This window comes from Salmo trutta, chromosome 26 (genome assembly GCF_901001165.1).
Source record: "Salmo trutta chromosome 26, fSalTru1.1, whole genome shotgun sequence".
In the NCBI taxonomy this organism is placed as follows: domain Eukaryota; kingdom Metazoa; phylum Chordata; class Actinopteri; order Salmoniformes; family Salmonidae; genus Salmo; species Salmo trutta.
Genome location: NC_042982.1, coordinates 5,094,753 through 5,112,713, shown reverse-complemented (window position 1 = coordinate 5,112,713; position 17,961 = coordinate 5,094,753). Strand labels below are relative to the sequence as shown.

General features: G+C 45.0%; 1 protein-coding gene across 1 annotated transcript in view; it reads right to left on the bottom strand.

Annotated features, from left to right (window-relative positions):
* LOC115162938 (glutamate receptor ionotropic, kainate 4-like) overlaps nucleotides 1–17,961 on the bottom strand; it is a 462,700-nt gene that overhangs the window by 130,354 nt on the left and 314,385 nt on the right. The window contains exon 5 of the mRNA XM_029714471.1: nucleotides 1,248–1,413. Within this exon, the coding sequence (XP_029570331.1) occupies nucleotides 1,248–1,413 (166 nt within the window). The remainder of the gene's footprint in view (nucleotides 1–1,247; nucleotides 1,414–17,961) is intronic.

The window sequence follows — 17,961 nt, the reverse complement described above, 5'->3', positions numbered from 1 at the left end:
GATATAGGAAGCCGATTCTAGATTTCATTTTGGATTGGAGATGCTTAATGTGAGTCTGGAAGGAGAGTTTACAGTCTAACCAGACACCTAGGTATTTGTACTTGTCCACATATTCTAAGTCAGTGCCGTCCAGAGTAGTGATGCTGGACGGATGGGCAGGTGAGGGCAGTGATCGATTGAATAGCATGCATTTAGTTTTACTAGCATTTAAGAGCAGTTGGAGGCCACGGAAGGAGAATGGCATTGAAGCTCGTCTGGAGGTTAGTTAACACAGTGTCCAAAGAGGGGCCAGAAGTATACAGAATGGTGTCGTCTGCGTAGAGGTGGATCAGAGAATCACCAGCAACAAGAGCGACATCATTGATGTATACAGAGAAGAGAGTCGGCCCGAGAATTGAACCCTGTGGCACCCCCATAGAGACTGCCAGAGGCCCGGACAACAGGCCCTCCGATTTGACACACTGAACTCTATCAGAGAAGTAGTTGGTGAACCAGGCGAGGCAATCATTTGAGAAACCAAGGCTGTCGAGTCTGCCAATAAGAATGTGGTGATTGACAGAGTCGAAAGCCTTGGCCAGGTCGATGAATACAGCTGCACAGTAATGTATCTTATCGATGGCGGTTATGATGTCGTTTAGGACCTTGAGCGTGGCTGAGGTGCACCCATGACCAGCTCTGAAACCAGATTGCATAGCGGAGAAGGTACGGTGGGATTCGAAATGGACGGTAGTCTGTTTGTTAACTTGGCTTTCGAAGACCTTAGAAAGACAGGGTAGGATAGATATAGGTCTGTAGCAGTTTGGGTCTAGAGTGTCACCCCCTTTGAAGAGGGGGATGACCGCGGCAGCTTTCCAATCTTTGGAAATCTCAGACGATACGAAAGAGAGGTTTAACAGGCTAGTAATAGGAGTTGCAACAATTTCGGCAGATCATTTTAGAAAGAGAGGGTCCAGATTGTCTAGCCCAGCTGATTTGTAGGGGTCCAGATTTTGCAGCTCTTTCAGAACATCAGCTATTTGGATTTGGGTGAAGGAGAAATGGTGGGGGCTTTGGCGGGTTGCTGTGGAGGGTGCCGGGCAGTTGACCGGGGTAGGGGTAGCCAGGTTGAAAGCATGGCCAGCCGTAGAGAAATGCTTATTGAAATTCTCAATTATAGTGGATTTATGTGTGTGTGTGTGCGCATGGAATGGAATGTGTGTATATGGTACAAATGGCAACAAAGAGTTAGTGGTGCGTGACCCACTCACAGTCGGCCTGGGCACAGATGAGGCAGGCTGTGGTGCTGTTGAAAAAGGTGAGCAGGCCAGCCACGGCCAGGCTGATGTCTGTGTTGGTGGGGCGCAGGTCCAGGGTGGTGAAGCGGGGGAACTGAACCTTCAGAATGTCCTCGGGGGCCACTTTCACATAGGGAACCTACAGAGAGAGAGAGAGAGAGAGAGAGACATAAGGTTCAGGATGAATGAATAAAGTAACAAAGACAGTTTCTGATGGACCGTTAGCTCTTGTTGTATGAGAATATTGTGTCAACAAAACAGCACGATTCTGTCAAAACCAAAGCATTGCTGGAGGAGATGTTTGTAGCAACGCTCGTTGAGCAGTTCCAAGTGCAATACTTTGGTGAAGGAGTGTGCAGAGTACAAAATTACAATTGTTCATTATATTCTCATTAGGCTAATTAGAAGCATCTAATATCTGAAACTAAAACAAACTCATTTGAATAATTCAAGAACTCCCTCACAGACGCCTACTAAATTAACTATAACTCCTGGGCTTGATTTTAATAAAGAACAGTTTATACACTGAGTGTACAAAACATAAAAACACCTTTCTAATGTTGAGTTGCACCTCAGCTTTTGCCCTCAGAACAGCCTCAATTCATCGGGGCACTGACTCTACAAGGTGTTGAAAGCGTTCCACTAGAATGCTGGCCCCTTTTGACGCCAATGCTTCCCGCAGCTGTGTCCAGTTGGCTGGACGTTCTTTCGGTGGTGGACCATTCTTGATACACACGGGAAACTGTTGTGCGTGAAAAACCCAGCAGCGTTGCAAATCTAGTTTTTTTTATTATTATATATTTTCTTACTTTTTACCCCTTTTTCTCCCCAATTTCATGGTATACAATTGGTAGTTACAGTCTTGTCCAATCGCTGCAACTCATGTATGGCCTCGGGAGAGGCGAAGGTCGAGGGCCATGCATCCTCCGAAACATGACCCAGCGTAAGCCACATTGCTTCTTGACACACTGCTCTCTTAACCCGGAAGCCAGCCACACCAATGTGTCTGAGGAAACACTGTACAACTGGCGACCAAAGTCGGCGTGCATGCGCCCGGCCCACCACGAGTCGCTAGAGCGCGATGGGACAAGGACATCCCGGCCGGCCAAACCCTCCCCTAACCCGGACGACGCTGGCCAATTGTACGCCGCCTCATTGGTCTCCCGGTCTTGGCCGGCTGCGACACAGCCTGGGATCAAACCTGGGTCTGTAGTGACGCCTCTAGCACTGCGATGCAGTGATGAGGCCAAATGAGTCCCAAGCATTAAGTTAAAAACACAAAACTTGGTAAGAATATATAAGAGACCAAAAATCACAAACACTTCCTGTAACGTTCAGGGAGGTTCAGTATTGATTGGGCGTCTGTTTTCACAGCTGGGGTTTGATGTGCTAAATAAATCGCAGCCGTTCGTTCAGTGCCTCTGCTGTGGATCCAGTCATAACAAGTCCTCAGTTTCTCTAAGAGGATAAACACAAATGTGCAGAGAGTCTATGAAGATGTCCAACCCCCCTCGCTCCCAACTTCCAAAGTTATGACTAACATAACTTACACCTGTGCTGCACTTGCAAAAGTAAAAAACAAATGCAAACACAAGTGCATCTCCTCCCCCCTCTATCTCTCCTCGCTCCTGTCTTCCAGAAGAAATTGAATCCATCTCTCTTTTAATTCACTATCCACTGAGGTGTGGATGGATGGACCCAGGCTGATGGGCAGCAGGCTGTGGGGCCTCTGGGAACGCAATACACCAGGTGGGCAGCGGCTAGTGCAGTGGGGCTTGAAGGGGTACCTGGAACGATGCAGTTTGGGCCATGAGATAATACAATTTTTATTTAAACTTTATTTAACTAGGCAAGTCAGTTAAGAACAAATTCTTATTTACAATGACGGCCTACCCCAGCCAAACCCTAACCCGGATGATGCTGGCCCAATTGTGTACAGCCCTATGGGACTCCCAATCACGGCTGGTTGTGATACAGCCTGGAATCAAACCAGGGTCTGTAGTGATGCCTCTAGCACTGAGATGCAGTGCCTTAGACTGCTGCGCCACTTGGGAAGCCTCTTCATCACAGTAGGTTGCCTGCCTGCACAGTTCCGCGTGCCCATACATCGCTCTCCCTATGCCCCTGTATCCCCAATTCATTTTAAATCCCTGCCCATCAGGGTGTAATGGAGTCCCCGGGAAGCGTGGATGGATGGAGCGCGCTCTTTTCCTGACAGGCAGTGGCTGTGGTGGCAAAAATGTGAAACACGGATAACGGCCGAGCCACACAGGGGAAATGCAACCCCTCCACCACTCCCCACCCCTCTGCCCTTCCAGGATCCCTTCTCGCTCTCGCAGCACAGATTGCAGAGTGTTATCGTCGTGCCCCTTTTGTTTGGAGAGCCTTTCCGCTCTGGTAGCTTTACTGTGAAGCAGTCGGGTTTGGAGAGAAGAGAGGAGACCTCCATTGGCCCATTGGTGAATACTTGTTGTGATATGTTGGCTCAATGAAGGAATTATTTGTCTACCAAAGCATGAAACCACAGCAAAGAGGCCTGCTAAACTGACACAAGAACTAGCCCAGTAGCTCTACAGTGAACAGTATGAATAAAACAATAAATCAGTGTCGAAAGTATAAACGCATCAGGAAGGAAAAGGTTTGGTCTCTCGGAGCTACGTCTCTCGGAGCTTGGTCTATGCGCCAGTCAGATACAGTACTGTACGGAGAGGTGGAGACTGAGGGGAGGGTTGCTAGTGTATTAGAGAGGCAATTTCTGGTTGTGTGTGTTGAGTGTGTGCTACTGCCGCGTGACAAAGTTGTTTAACGAGAGAGCTCCGCACAGGACTCTGAAGTGAGGCAGCGAGCCAGAGAGCAGGGCTAACTGGTAAACCGGGCGCTATCCACGGGGTGTGAAGAGAACACACTGGAGCACCTGCGGTACGCACCATGAACGCCTACATAATGCTACCGTCTCACAAGCATGACCTTGGCCCCCCGACTGGTTGGTGTCGCATTCGCAACAGTAAGTTTCGAACGTGACTCCTCTATGACGGTGGGGTCTACATTGTGGCATTCTCATAGATCAGGATTGTTATTCTCAATGGTTTACGACAGGTGTCATTACACCGGGACGAGACGGCAGTGGCCACAACCCTTTTGGGCTGTTTGAGTGGACAGGCGTGCCCTTTGGTGTGTGCAATGCACCAGTCATTTTCCAATAATTTATGGGAAGTGGTGCTTGGTGACCTCACCTGCAATCATCTACTTATCTATCTTGATGGCATTATTGTCTTCTGAAAAGACTTAGTGGTAATGGTATAGTGATAGTGGTAATGATAGTGGTAATGATAGTGGTAATGGTATAAAACCTTTATGATGCATTGTTCAAGTAAAGTATAACCCCAGACCCCTAAAACAAGCTACAGTAAAACACAGAGAATACCAATGCAACAAGCAAATGCATTCTCCTGTATATTGTTCAATGTCTGTTATGGTGTTCTGAGAAGACTCAAGGTTATTGTTGGGCTTCATGTACTTTGTTTTCACCTAAAACAATGTTCTTATTCCACACAAAAAGGACTGAGAAATACTCTATTTTTGGTCGAGGTCATCTCCAAGACATAGCTCCTGCAAACGTTGTGGAAATTAGCACGGTTTCTCAAAGCGCTTGGTCTGAAGGTGAAACCTAATTTACCGGGCCTGCTTCCACTGAGAAGTTGACAAGTGTCCAACTCAAACCTATATGTAGGCCGTGAAACAACATCCATGAGCCCTTGGAGTCCCCAGAGGGAGGCATGCAAATCTGATGCCATATGGTAAGCCAAAATATAATGAGATCTTACATCTGTTACCTTGCCCCTTATGTGCCAGCTGAACAAAACTCATGTTTAATAAAATATCAGACATCCTTTATGGGGGGCAGAGTGTCAGCCATAACTGATGGTGTCCTTTGTTGGGAAAATAAAACATTAGCCATGTGTCACAAGCCCAGAACTGGCCCACTCACAATTAACACACAACATAGCCACTGTGGAGTGCCTGGGCTCACCAGCAGTGCTGAGCACAGAGAGGAGCATACAGGTTGGCCACAGCCCATCAGAGAACAGATGCACAGGAGAACACAGTCCGTCAGTCAACCCCAGAGCTGGCAGAAGTGGCTGTGGTGGAGAGAAAGGAAGGGATGGGATGGGACAGGTGTGGGTGATCATATCCGTCTGATCATACGTGGCACTGAGTGACACAGAGTAGGAGCTCAGCTGCTGTGGGAGGGAGGGATGGAGGGAGGGGGTCGGAGGACAGAGAGGAGAGAGAGAGAGAGAGAGAGAGAGAGGAGACAGCCTCTATTATTGTAATGATCCCAGAGCAGGTCCCCTTGGATTGGTTCGTCCAAGGCGGGTGGCTGATGAAGATGGAGCGGTCTGTGGTGGATCCCACAACGGCTTTCTATGCAAGTGGAACATTGATAACCAGATCCCCATCTCATTGACCAGCCGGCCGTGAGAAAAAAGCTCCCTTTCCTTGGAAAATCTATAGTTCTTTTTCACTCTCATCTCTGTGCCTCAAAACGTTTTTAAAGACTCCAGCCACCCACATCATAGACTGTTCTCTCTGCTATCGCACGGCAAGCCTGGAATCAAGCAATTAGACTGCTGAACAGTTAATGGAATGGTTACCCAGACTATTTACATTGACCTCCTTATTTTATTATAATATGTTGCACCGATTCTCTTGCACGGGCTCGATGTACACTCACTGGACTCTAACCACACACTCACACATACTACATTGACACTCCAACACACACACATTGACACCACACACACACACACACACACACACACACACACACACACACACACACACACACACACACACACACACACACACACACACACACACACACACACACACACACACACACACACACACACACACACATACATTCATATTCCTTCACACATGCTGCTGCTACCTTGCGTGTTTATTATCTATGCATAGTTACTTTACCCCTATGTACATGTACATATTACCTCAATTAGCTCAACTAAACCCGTACCCCTGCACATGGACACTGTGCCGGTATTCCTTGTATATAGCCTCATTATTGTTATTTTATTGTGTTAATATTTTCAGCAAATGTATCTTACTTTTTGAAAACTCTGCATTGTTGGTTAAGGGCTCGTAAGCAAGAATTTCACGGTGAGGTCTACACCTGTTGTATTCTTTGTAAGGAATTAAACGCTTTTTGTGACCACTCTTAAGCTCTTGAAGTTCCTGAGGGAGGTATTAGGTGGTCCAGATGTTAGACAAGTGAGACATAGCATAGAGAGTTTGTGGGACAATTAATTCTGTTCTGCTGTTCTGAGAACCGCATCTGTGATGGGTTTGTTCGAATCTTATCACCTCATACCTAAACAAAAGGGCCAGTGCAATGACACAGATGACTAGAAAACAAAAGGAACAATGGAATATGGAATATGCTTTTGCATATCTATAATGACAACAAACGGCCAAATTGAATTTGCATCGCCCATTCATCGCCGGCAACCAAAGAGCGGCTGTGCTCGCACTCATCTCCCTGATCAAATAAAAGCCGCTTCCTGAAGACAGAGGGAGTGAATTTAGATATGCACAGATCTCCTGGCAACCCTCGACAAGACAGATCAATGACACAGAGAAGAAGGGGGTCATGAGGTGTGTGTGCAACAGCTGTGCATCTCTAATTGCAATCCAGCAGCAAAAGCAGGCGCACCTGTGTTTTGTTTGCAAGCATGCGGAACAGAGGCACCCTGCACCGAGTGACACCGAGCTTAACATCCGAAACAATGCCATCGGCAGACATAGCATCCCATTCACCAGTCAGGAGAGGAAGCCTTCCCCCACAAATAGCCTCTGGGTATAAAGGGCCAATTACAGTACATCGCAAAATTTAAGTCAACACCGCGAGCCAAAATGTAAATACCCCAAACTAAATATTGTCTGTTCTCAGAAAGAGGGATCCAGTATTAGGCTGATGGTGTGTGATTATAAAGGGGTAAGAAAAAGTTAGGCCGAAATCCCTCTAAGGATCTCTCAAGCGTTCTCACTGAGTTTTCATTGGGGGATCGCCAGGTCAGACCTCTACCTCTTTCGGAAATCAGCCAGAGATGCTGAGCGTGGTGAAGTGCGGGGGGGATGAGAAGAGACTTGCGTTGGCTGATTTCCGTGCATCTCAAAGCACTACCAGGGAAATGTTAGGTGAGAGGATATTTCCTGGAACATGGTCTCGGGGCATGGAGGATAGGCAGGAATGTGAGCATACTGCAGTATAAAAGCAATTCCACACCGTGACCATACACACTGATATGTGCTGCTGGGCCAGAGAACATGGTGTCCATTACAATCAGACTGAGACAGCTGACACACACTACTCACACACAGTGAGTTCAGTCAACACACAGGTCAATGTCAGAAAAATACAGGGCAGAAATTGAATATCATATGTTAATTACTGCTTTCACAATAACCATGTAAATTTGAGGACCAAGAGACCATAAAAAATGTGTTCAACTTCCATTCATGGCCGTTGAACCGTGTTTTAATCGTGTATAGTGGTCAGAGTTGATGCCTCATGCTTGGCCGAGTGAAATAATCCTGAATTAACATGCACTATCAATGAGAACCTGGCAGGGTAAACTGACCCAGGGTGTTTTCACACTCTCATTTCATTAAATTGAACATTTGGGCCTGACAGAAAGGATTGCAGTATATATAAAAAAAATTGATTTAACATTTAACTGAATCATTTTTTTACACAAGCACCGTGGCAGCCTCACTACACAAAAAAAAATGATGTATTTGAATATCTGCACATGACTGACATTCAGAATACAAGCAATTTTCACAATGTATTCTCACAAGGAGAGGGAGAGTGTGTGTGGATGTGAGGGACCTCCTGTTGTTGTGCCTCTCCAGGGCTATTGTGAAGTCCTTCAGAAGAGTGCTCTGCATGCAGTCCTCATGTCAGTCAGGTTCAAAGGCACTGCCCCACTGAACTACTATAATCTTACTCTTCTCCATATAGCAAATATTGAATCGTATTTCTATCATGAAGAAATGCATTTGAGTGTCTGGGTAAAATGATGCCAAATGCCAAAATAGTCATTCGACAATGGGAGGGAAGAAGAAGATAGAATATATTTTTAACTGGGGATTATGGCTAAGAAGGTTTGCTGAGCCAAAGATGTATAAGAGAGCTTTGAAATCATAGCTCCGACACATTGAAACTGGCTATCTCAAAAGATCCAAGTAAATCTGACACTATCACTTAAGTATACTTTCTAAAATATGATTCTAAGGCACGTTACATCTCTGGTTCAACAGTATTCACATTATTCACATTATTCACATTTGGTGAAACATTTAAATCACTATTCAATCCAATGAATCAAAGGTCCTCTCTGAAATAATTTACATTTAAGACAAAATATCATTCTATCGTCACAAATGACAGGGGCATTCCCATTAGAAGGCGGTCAACCAATGCAGCCCACCCACATGCATTGTTTTCCAAAGCCACATCCATAGGTTTCACAGCTGACTGAGGTTGAAAATAACAGCAGCTAACACAGGCAGCTGTTTCATGGAAACTAATTTAATCCTAATGTCAATTATAAGTATTTAGTGTTGTGTGCATTGCATCTGTGCATGCCAGCTACCATACCATAGCCTTCATTGCATATGAGGTATGACTGGCTCATGACATTTAACCTTGGATGTACGCAGGGTTGCCAGGTCTAGCTAAAATTACTAGTGATGACCTCTCCAAACCCGCCCACAAGGCCTGAAAACTAGAAAAAAATTGTAGCAAGACATGACTTGCCACATTTATCCAATAAATCCTATTTCCATAACGTTATCGAGCAAACGAACCAAACGAACCCCCCCCCCTAACGTAGACTAATGTGAATAGCATGAGGTTCTGAGTAACAAGAACAATTCCCAGGACATAGACATACAGTTGAAGTCGGAAGTTTACATACACCTTAGCCAAATACATTTAAACTCAGTTTTTCACAATTCATGACATTTAATACTTGTAAAATTTCAGGAGGTTTATTTCAGCTTTTATTTATTTCATCACATTCCCAGTGGGTCAGAAGTTTACATACACTCAATTAGTAGTTGGTAGCATTGCCTTTAAATTGTTTAACTTGGGTCAAACATTTTGGGTAGCCTTCCACAAGCTTCCCACAATAAGTTGGGTGAATTTTGGCCCATTCCTCCTGACAGAGCTGGTGTAACTGAGTCAGGTTTGTAGACCTCCTTGCACGCACACAAATTTTCAGTTCTGCCCATAAATTTTCTATAGGATTGAGGTCAGGGCCTTGTGATGGCCACTCCAATACCTTCACTTTGTTGTCTTTAAGCCATTTTGCCACAACTTTGGAAGTATGCTTGGGGTCATTGTCCATTTAGAAGACCCATTTGCGACCAAGCTTCAACTTCCTGACTGATGTCTTGAGATGTTGCTTCAATATATCCACATAATTTTCCTCCCTCATGATGCCATCTATTTTGGGAAGTGCACCAGTCCCTCCTGCAGCAAGCACCCCCAAAACATGATGCTGCCAACCCCATGCTTCACGGTTGGGATGGTGTTCTTCAGCTTGCAAGACTCCCCCTTTTTCCTCCAAAAATAACGATGGTCATTATGGCCAAACAGTTCTATTTTTGTTTCATCAGACCAGAGAACATTTCTCCAAAAGGTATGTTCTTTGTCCCCATGTGCAGTTGCAAACCGTAGTCTGGCTTTTCTATGGCAGCTTTGGAGCAGTGGCTTCTTCCTTGCTGAGCGGCCTTTCAGGTTATGTCGATATAGGACTCGTTTTACTGTGGATATAGATACTTTTGTACCTGTTTCCTCCAGTATCTTCACAAGCTCCTTTGCTGTTGTTCTGGGATTGACTTGCACTTTTCGCACCAAAGTATGTTCATCTCTAGGAGACAGAACGCATCTCATTCCTGAGCGGTATGATGGCTGTGTGGTCCCATGGTGTTTATACTTGCGTACAATTGTTTGTACAGATGAACATGGTACCTTCAGGCGTTTGGAAACTGCTCCCAAGGATGAACCAGACTTGTGGAGGTCTACAATTTTTTTCCTGAGATCTTGGCTGATTTCTTTTGATTTTCCCATGATGTCAAGCAAAGAGGCACTGTTTGTAGGTAGGCCTTGAAATACAGGCACAGATACACCTCCAATTGACTCAAATTACACTGCTCAAAAAAATAAAGGGAACTCTTAAACAACACAATGTAACTCCAAGTCAATCACACTTCTGTGAAATCAAACTGTCCACTTAGGAAGCAACACTGATTGACAATACATTTCACATGCTGTTGTGCAAATGGAATAGACAACAGGTGGAAATTATAGGCAATTAGCAAGACACCCCCAATAAAGGAGTGGTTTTGCAGGTGGGGACCACAGACCACTTCTCAGTTCCTATGCTTCCTGGCTGATGTTTTGGTCACTTTTGAATGCTGGCGGTGCTTTCACTCTAGTGGTAGCATGAGACGGAGTCTACAACCCACACAAGTGGCTCAGGTAGTGCAGCTCATCCAGGTTGGCACATCAATGCGAGCTGTGGCAAGAAGGTTTGCTGTCCGCCTTTGTGCACGAAGGAGCAGGAGAAGCACTGCCAGAGCCCTGCAAAATGACCTCCAGCAGGCCACAAATGTGCATGTGTCTGCTCAAACGGTCAGAAACAGACTCCATGAGGGTGGTATGATGGCCCGACGTCCACAGGTGGGGGTTGTGCTTACAGCCCAACACCGTGCAGGACGTTTGGCATTTGCCAGAGAACACCAAGATTGGCAAATTCGCTACTGGCGCCCTGTGCTATTCACAGATGAAAGCAGGTTCCCACTGAGCACGTGACAGACGTGACAGAGTCTGGAGACGCCGTGGAGAACGTTCTGCTGCCTGCAACGTCCTCCAGCATGACCGGTTTGGCGGTGGGTCAGTCATGGTGTGGGGTGGCATTTCTTTGGAGGGCCGCACAGCCCTCCATGTGCTCGCCAGAGGTAGCCTGACTGCCATTAGGTACCGAGATGAGATCCTCAGACCCCTTGTGAGACCATATGCTGGTGCGGTTGGCCCTGGGTTCCTTCTAATGCAAGACATTGCTAGACCTCATGTGGCTGGAGTGTGTCAGCAGTTCCTGCAAGAGGAAGGCATTGATGCTATGGACTGGCCTGCCCATTCCCCAGACCTGAATCCAATTGAGCACATCTGGGACATCATGTCTCGCTCCATCCACCAACGCCACGTTGCAGCACAGACTGTCCAGGAGTTGGCGGATGCTTTAGTCCAGGTCTGGGAGGAGATCCCCCAGGAGACCATCCACCACCTCATCAGGAGCATGTAGGGAGGTCATACAGGCACGTGGAGGCCACACACACTACTGAGCCTCATTTTGACTTGTTTTAAGGACATTACATCAAAGTTGGATCAGCCTGTAGTGTGGTTTTCCACTTTAATTTTGAGTGTGACTCCAAATCCAGACCTCCATGGGTTGATAAATTGGATTTCCATTGATTATTTTTGTGTGATTTTGTTGTCAGCACATTCAACTATGTAAAGAAAAAAGTATTTAATAAGATTATTTCTTTCATTCAGATCTAGGATGTGTTTTTTAAGTGTTCCCTTTATTTTTTTGAGCAGTATATTTCAATTAGCCTATCAGAAGCTTCTAAAGCCATGGCATAATTTTCTGGAATTTTCCAAGCTGTTTAAAGGCACATTCAACTTAGTGTATGTAAACTTCTGACGCACTGGAATTGTGATACAGTGAATTATAAGTGAAATAATCTGTCTGTAAACAATTGTTGGAAAAACTACTTGTGTCATGCACAAAGTAGGTGTCCTAACTGACTTGCCAAAACTATAGTTTGTTAACAAGAAATTTGTGGAGTGTCACGACTTCCACCGAAGGTGGCTCCTCTCCCTGTTCGGGTGGTGCTCGGCGGTCGTCGTTGCCGGTCTACTAGCTGCCACCGATCCTTTTTTCCTTTTCATTTAGTCATGTCTGTTTTGATTGTTCACCTGTGTCTAGTTTAGTTTGAGTATTTATTCTCGCCCCACCCATTCTGTTGCGTGTGGGTTTGTTTGCGTTTTCCCTGTCTTTGGGTTTTGGTGGCGTTCATTTTAGTTTTTCCTAGACTTTGTTCTAGATGTATTTTGTGGACTGCTGTTTAGTCTGTGCCTGTGGTGTTTTGATGAACTGTTATTAAATACGCCTTGTCTGTATTTACTCCTCTCCTGCGCCTGACTTCTACACCCACCTCTCCTAGAGAGAGTCTGATAGAAACCCGCACTGATAATATATGGAGTCAGTTGGAGCGGACGCGCCCTCCCCATCCATGGAGGAGCGTGTCCTTCAGCATACAGCCGTTCTCCACCGTCTGGGAACGGCTATGGATCAAGTGTTGGCGAGAATGGAGAGATGGAAGAGGAGCGGTCTCCCTACCCCGTCTTCAGCCACTCTTCCGCCTGCACCACCACCCTCTCCAACGGCATCTGGCCCCAGTGGGATTCGACTGGCGCTCCCGAGGGAGTACGATGGGACGGCTGCCGGGTGCAAGGGGTTCCTGCTCCAGTTGGAGCTTTACCTGGCGACCGTTCACCCAACTCCCTCGGGAGAGGAGAGTGTCAACGTCCTCGTCTCCTGCCTTTTGGGGAAAGCCCTGGAGTGGGCCAACGCGGTCTGGGATAGCCCAGATTCGGCGAGGGACCATTATCCAGAGTTCACCCAGAAGGTAGAGCGGCTGGTGAACGTCTGTTTCATTTGAGGCAGGAGACGAGGAGCGCCCAGGATTTCGCACTGGATTTCCGGACGCTGGCCGCCGGCGCGGGGTGGAATGACAGGGCCCTGATAGACCATTATAGGTGTAGCCTACGAGAGGACGCCACAGGGAGCTAGCTTTTCTGGACACCACCCTCACTTTGGACTAACTAATAGATATGTCCATCAGACTGGACAACTTGCTGACTGCCCGTGGGCGTTCTGATCGGGTCCTGTTTGTTCCACCTCCCAGCCCACCTGCTCCGATGCCCATGGATTTGGGGGGTGCTGCCGCTAGGTCGACTGGAGGAGGAGCCTCCTCCTACACCAGTTGTGGTCGGAGAGGTCACACTGCTGACCGGTGCTGGAGGAGCTCGTCTGGGAGTCGAGAGGGCAGGCAGAGCACTGCTCGTACACCTCAGGTGAGTTCCACAACCTTCATCCGGATCGCCCTGTGCCTCGTCCTCAGGGTCGTCCTCGAGGCCGGCGTCGGCGCTGCGGGAGCCGCGCATCAGGGGGGGGGGGTACTGCCGCTCCTCTCCCTGTTCGGGCAGCGCACGGCGGTCGTCGTCGCCGGTCTACTAGCTGCCACCAATCCTTTTTTCCTTTTCATTTAGTCATGTCTGTTTTGATTGTTCACCTGTGTCTAGTTTAGTTTGTGTATTTATTCTCGCCCTACCCATTCTGTTGCGTGTGGGTTTGTTTGCGTTTTCCCTGTCTTTGGGTTTTGGTGGCGTTCATTTTAGTTCATTATTTTACACAAGTGCTTTTTCACTAGACTTTGTTCTAGATGTATTTTGTGGACTGCTGTTTAGTCTGTGCCTGTGGTGTTTTGATGAACTGTTATTAAATACGCCTTCTCCGTATTTACTCCTCTCCTGCGCCTGACTTCTACACCCACCTCTCCTAGAGAGAGTCTGACATGGAGAGGTTGAAAAACGAGTTTTAATGATTCCAACCTAAGTGTATGTAAACTTCCACCTTCAACTGTATCTGATATGGGCAGAAAGCTTAAATTCTTGTTAATCTAACTGCACTGTCCAATTCACAGTAGCTATTACAGTGAAAGAATACAATGCTATTGTTTGAGTAGAGTGCACAGTTATGAACTTGAAAATGTATTAATAAACCAATAAGGCACATTTGGGCAGTCTTGACACAACATTTTGAACAGAAATACAATGGTTCATTGAATCAGTTTAAAACTTTGCACATACACTGCTGCCATCTAGTGACCAAAATCTAAATTGGGCCTGGGCTGGAGTAATACATTATGGCCTTTCTCTTGCATTTCAAAGATTATGGAACAAAAAAAACTAAGAAAGACGCATGTTTTTTTCTTTGTATTATCTTTTACCAGATCTAAAGTGTTATATTCTACTACATTAATTTCACATTTCCACAAACTTCAAAGTGTTTCCTTTCAAATGATATCAAGAATATCCATATCCTTGCTTCAGGTCCTGAGCTACAGCCAGTTAGATTTGGGTCATTTTAAGCGAAATTGAAAAAAGGGTCCGATCTTAAGAAGGAATATCGACATAATTTCTGACGATGTAGACTAAGAAGCTGAATTCGGTTTGCCATCAAAATTATAATTCTTGCGAGTTTAACAATACGTCCCAAGATAAAATATAATTTGCACTCATTAAACTCGCCAGATAATTTTCCATCAATGGATGTCAATTTAACATGTTTGACTGCAATGATTAAACAAGAAGGCCTGAGGAGGTGTGGTCCCTGTTCTTAGGACACAGCCCTTAGCCGTGGTATTTTAGCAAATATACCACAAACCCCTGAGGTGTCTTATTGCTATTATAAACTGGTTACCAATATAATTACAACAGTAAAACAAATGTTTTTGCAATACCTATGGTACATGGTCTGATATACAACAGCTTTCAACCAATCAGCATTCAGGGCTCAAACCACCCAGTTTATTATATTAAATAAATCCTGTTTGCCCATCTCCATAACTATAAATAAATCCGACAGGAGAGTTTGAGTGAAATACTTGGATAAACTTTTTATACAAACTAATTATTTATTTTTATGTAATAAAACAAAAAATTTGGACAAACTTCAAAAAACAATTGTTAGGCTATTTTCTGGCAATTGCACAGTTCTTATGAGCCAGATGTTAAGACTAGATGCAGGTTGTCTATAGCCCCTGATAGGCCAACATCTCATTTCAGAGAAAAGTCCACAATGAAATCGACATTAAACGTGCAAATTGATACATTTTCAGTAGAGCTGTGACCATGATCACAATTGATAACTTCCAAATGAATTAACTAAACATGGCCATTGATAATTGCATAATAACACAAGGCTACAACAACCACAATAAACTGAAGATATAGGTTATTTATTAAACCCGTTTACCAGCACCAGGTAGGCTACACAAGTGGCACAAATTGATTTGCAATGAGTCCAGCGATATCGTCATTTCAACATATTAATTGTATCACATGGTAGGCTACAGTAGCCTACAATGGCATATAAAGTAATAGCCTACTTGATAGCCAACAGATGCAAATTTGTCATTCTCCACATTTAATGTCAGTATGTTTCATTGTGGACTTTTCCCCATAACAGAAGCGTGCGAGAGAGTTCTTTATCTTCCATATCAAATGTTCACTCGTGCAGCGCATGAGACCCAAGAACTGAGCACTGAGCATGCGTTCGATATGGTTTTCCATAAGAAAAGTTGACATTAGAATGCAGTTTATTTATCGAAAGCCCTCTAGTGCGCCTAAAGTTATTTTCTATTGCTTTGTCTCTGTTATATCAGTTCTAGTGCGTTAATATGTTTTATAGAGAAAGGGGTGGATACGTGTCTCCTTAATGACAATCTAAACCACCTACAGACAACTGGCAAAAAGTTGTCAGTGGGTGTGCTGCTCTGTCTTGGTGACGCAGATGCAGCGCTCTCTCAACCAGTGCTCTCAACACATAAACACCCATCCAGCCCTCCCACCATTCACCCATTCACTCACTAGAAGTAGCCCAAAAAAACAACCCGCTACCAATACATTTTCAACCGCAACATCGTTTTCAAAGTTACACAATTTGTTCGAAAACCGCAAACATGGCAACCCTGGATGTACGGAGAAAAAAAAATCCATTTTTTTTGTATATATATTTTTTAATTTGTTGTCACTCCTGTTGGCTCCCCCAATGTGGGGGTTTGTGCTCTCTGATTGGCACAAAGTGAAGTTCTCGGCCACTGACAAGCACTGCAAATCTAAAAGTAGAACCGTCAGGTTTGTCGCTACCAGTCAGCATGCAGCAGGTACCGCTTTTATTCTAGCAATAGAATGAACGGCCTCCCACTGTGATAAGTACCTATTGGCAGTCTATAGGCAGTGATATTTTCTGTGTGATTCATGCTAAAAACAGAGACATTTCCTCGATTGTTAAACCCAGGTCAGAGGTCCTTACAACTGATGTAAATTATACTGAACAAAAATATCAACCGGCATGCAACAATTTCAAAAATTGGACTGATTAACAGTCCATGTAAGGAAATCAGTCAATTTAAATAAATTCATTAGGCCCTAATCTATGGATTTCACATCTGGGAATACAGATATGCATCTGTTGGTCACAGACACCTTAAAAAAAGGTAGGGGCGTGGATCAGCAAATCAGTCAGTATCTGGTGTGACCACCATTTTCCTCATGCAGCGCATAGAGTTGATCAGGCTGTTGATTGTGGCCTGTGGAATGTTGTCCCACACCTCTTCAATGGCTGTGCGAAGTTGCTGGATATTGGCGGGAACTGGAACACACTGTCATACAAGTTGATCCAGAGCATCCCAAACAAGCTCAATGGGTGACATGTCTGGTGAGTATGCAGGCCATGGAAAAACTGGGGCATTTTCAGCTTCCAGGAATTGTATGCAGATCCTTGCGACATGTAGCCAAGCATTATCATGCTGAAACATGAGGTGATGGCGGCGGAATGGCACGACAATGGGCTTCAGGATCTCGCCACGGTATTTCTAAGCATTAAAATTGCCATCGATAAAATGCAATTGTGTTCATTGTCCGTAGCTTATGCATGCCCATACCATAACCCCTCTGCCACCATGGAGCATTCTGTTCACAACGTTGAAATCAGCAACCGCTCACCCACACAACGCCATATACGTGGCCTGCAGTTGTGAGGCCGGTTGGACGTACTGCCAAAATATGGTAGAGAAATTAAAATTAAATTATCTGGCAACAGCTCTGGTGGACATTCCTGCAGTCAGCACGCCAATTGCACGCTCCCTCAAAACTTGAAACATCTGCGGCATTGTGTTGTGTGACAAAACTGCACATTTTAGAGTGGCCTTTTATTGTCCCAAACACAAGGTGCACCTGTGTAATGAACATGCTGTTTAATCAACTTCTTGATATGCCACACTTGTCAGGTGGATGGATGATATTGGCAAAGGAGAAATGCTCACTAACAGGGACGTAAACAAATTGGTGCCCAAAATTTGAGAGAAATAAGCTTTTGTGCATATGTAAAATTTTGGGAATCTTTTATTTCAGCTCATGAAACATGGGACCAAACACTTTACATGTTGCGTTTATATTTTTGTTCAGTGTAGAAGACTATTACTTAAAACATGTTCTGCAGCATTCAACAGCAAAACATAAAAAACTGTTCAATGCAATGTAAACATTTAGATTTCTGCCTAAATAGACAGACAAATAGACAATAATTATTTATCATAAGACAGCCATAAACAATACCTAGTAATGCTTAAACTGCCAGAAGATTCAAATCTCACCTTTCTGATAAAAATAGTTATACATTTCTCAGGTGTAGTCTCTTTTGAGGACACAAGCTCAAGTACACAGTACAAACATGATAAAAAGATG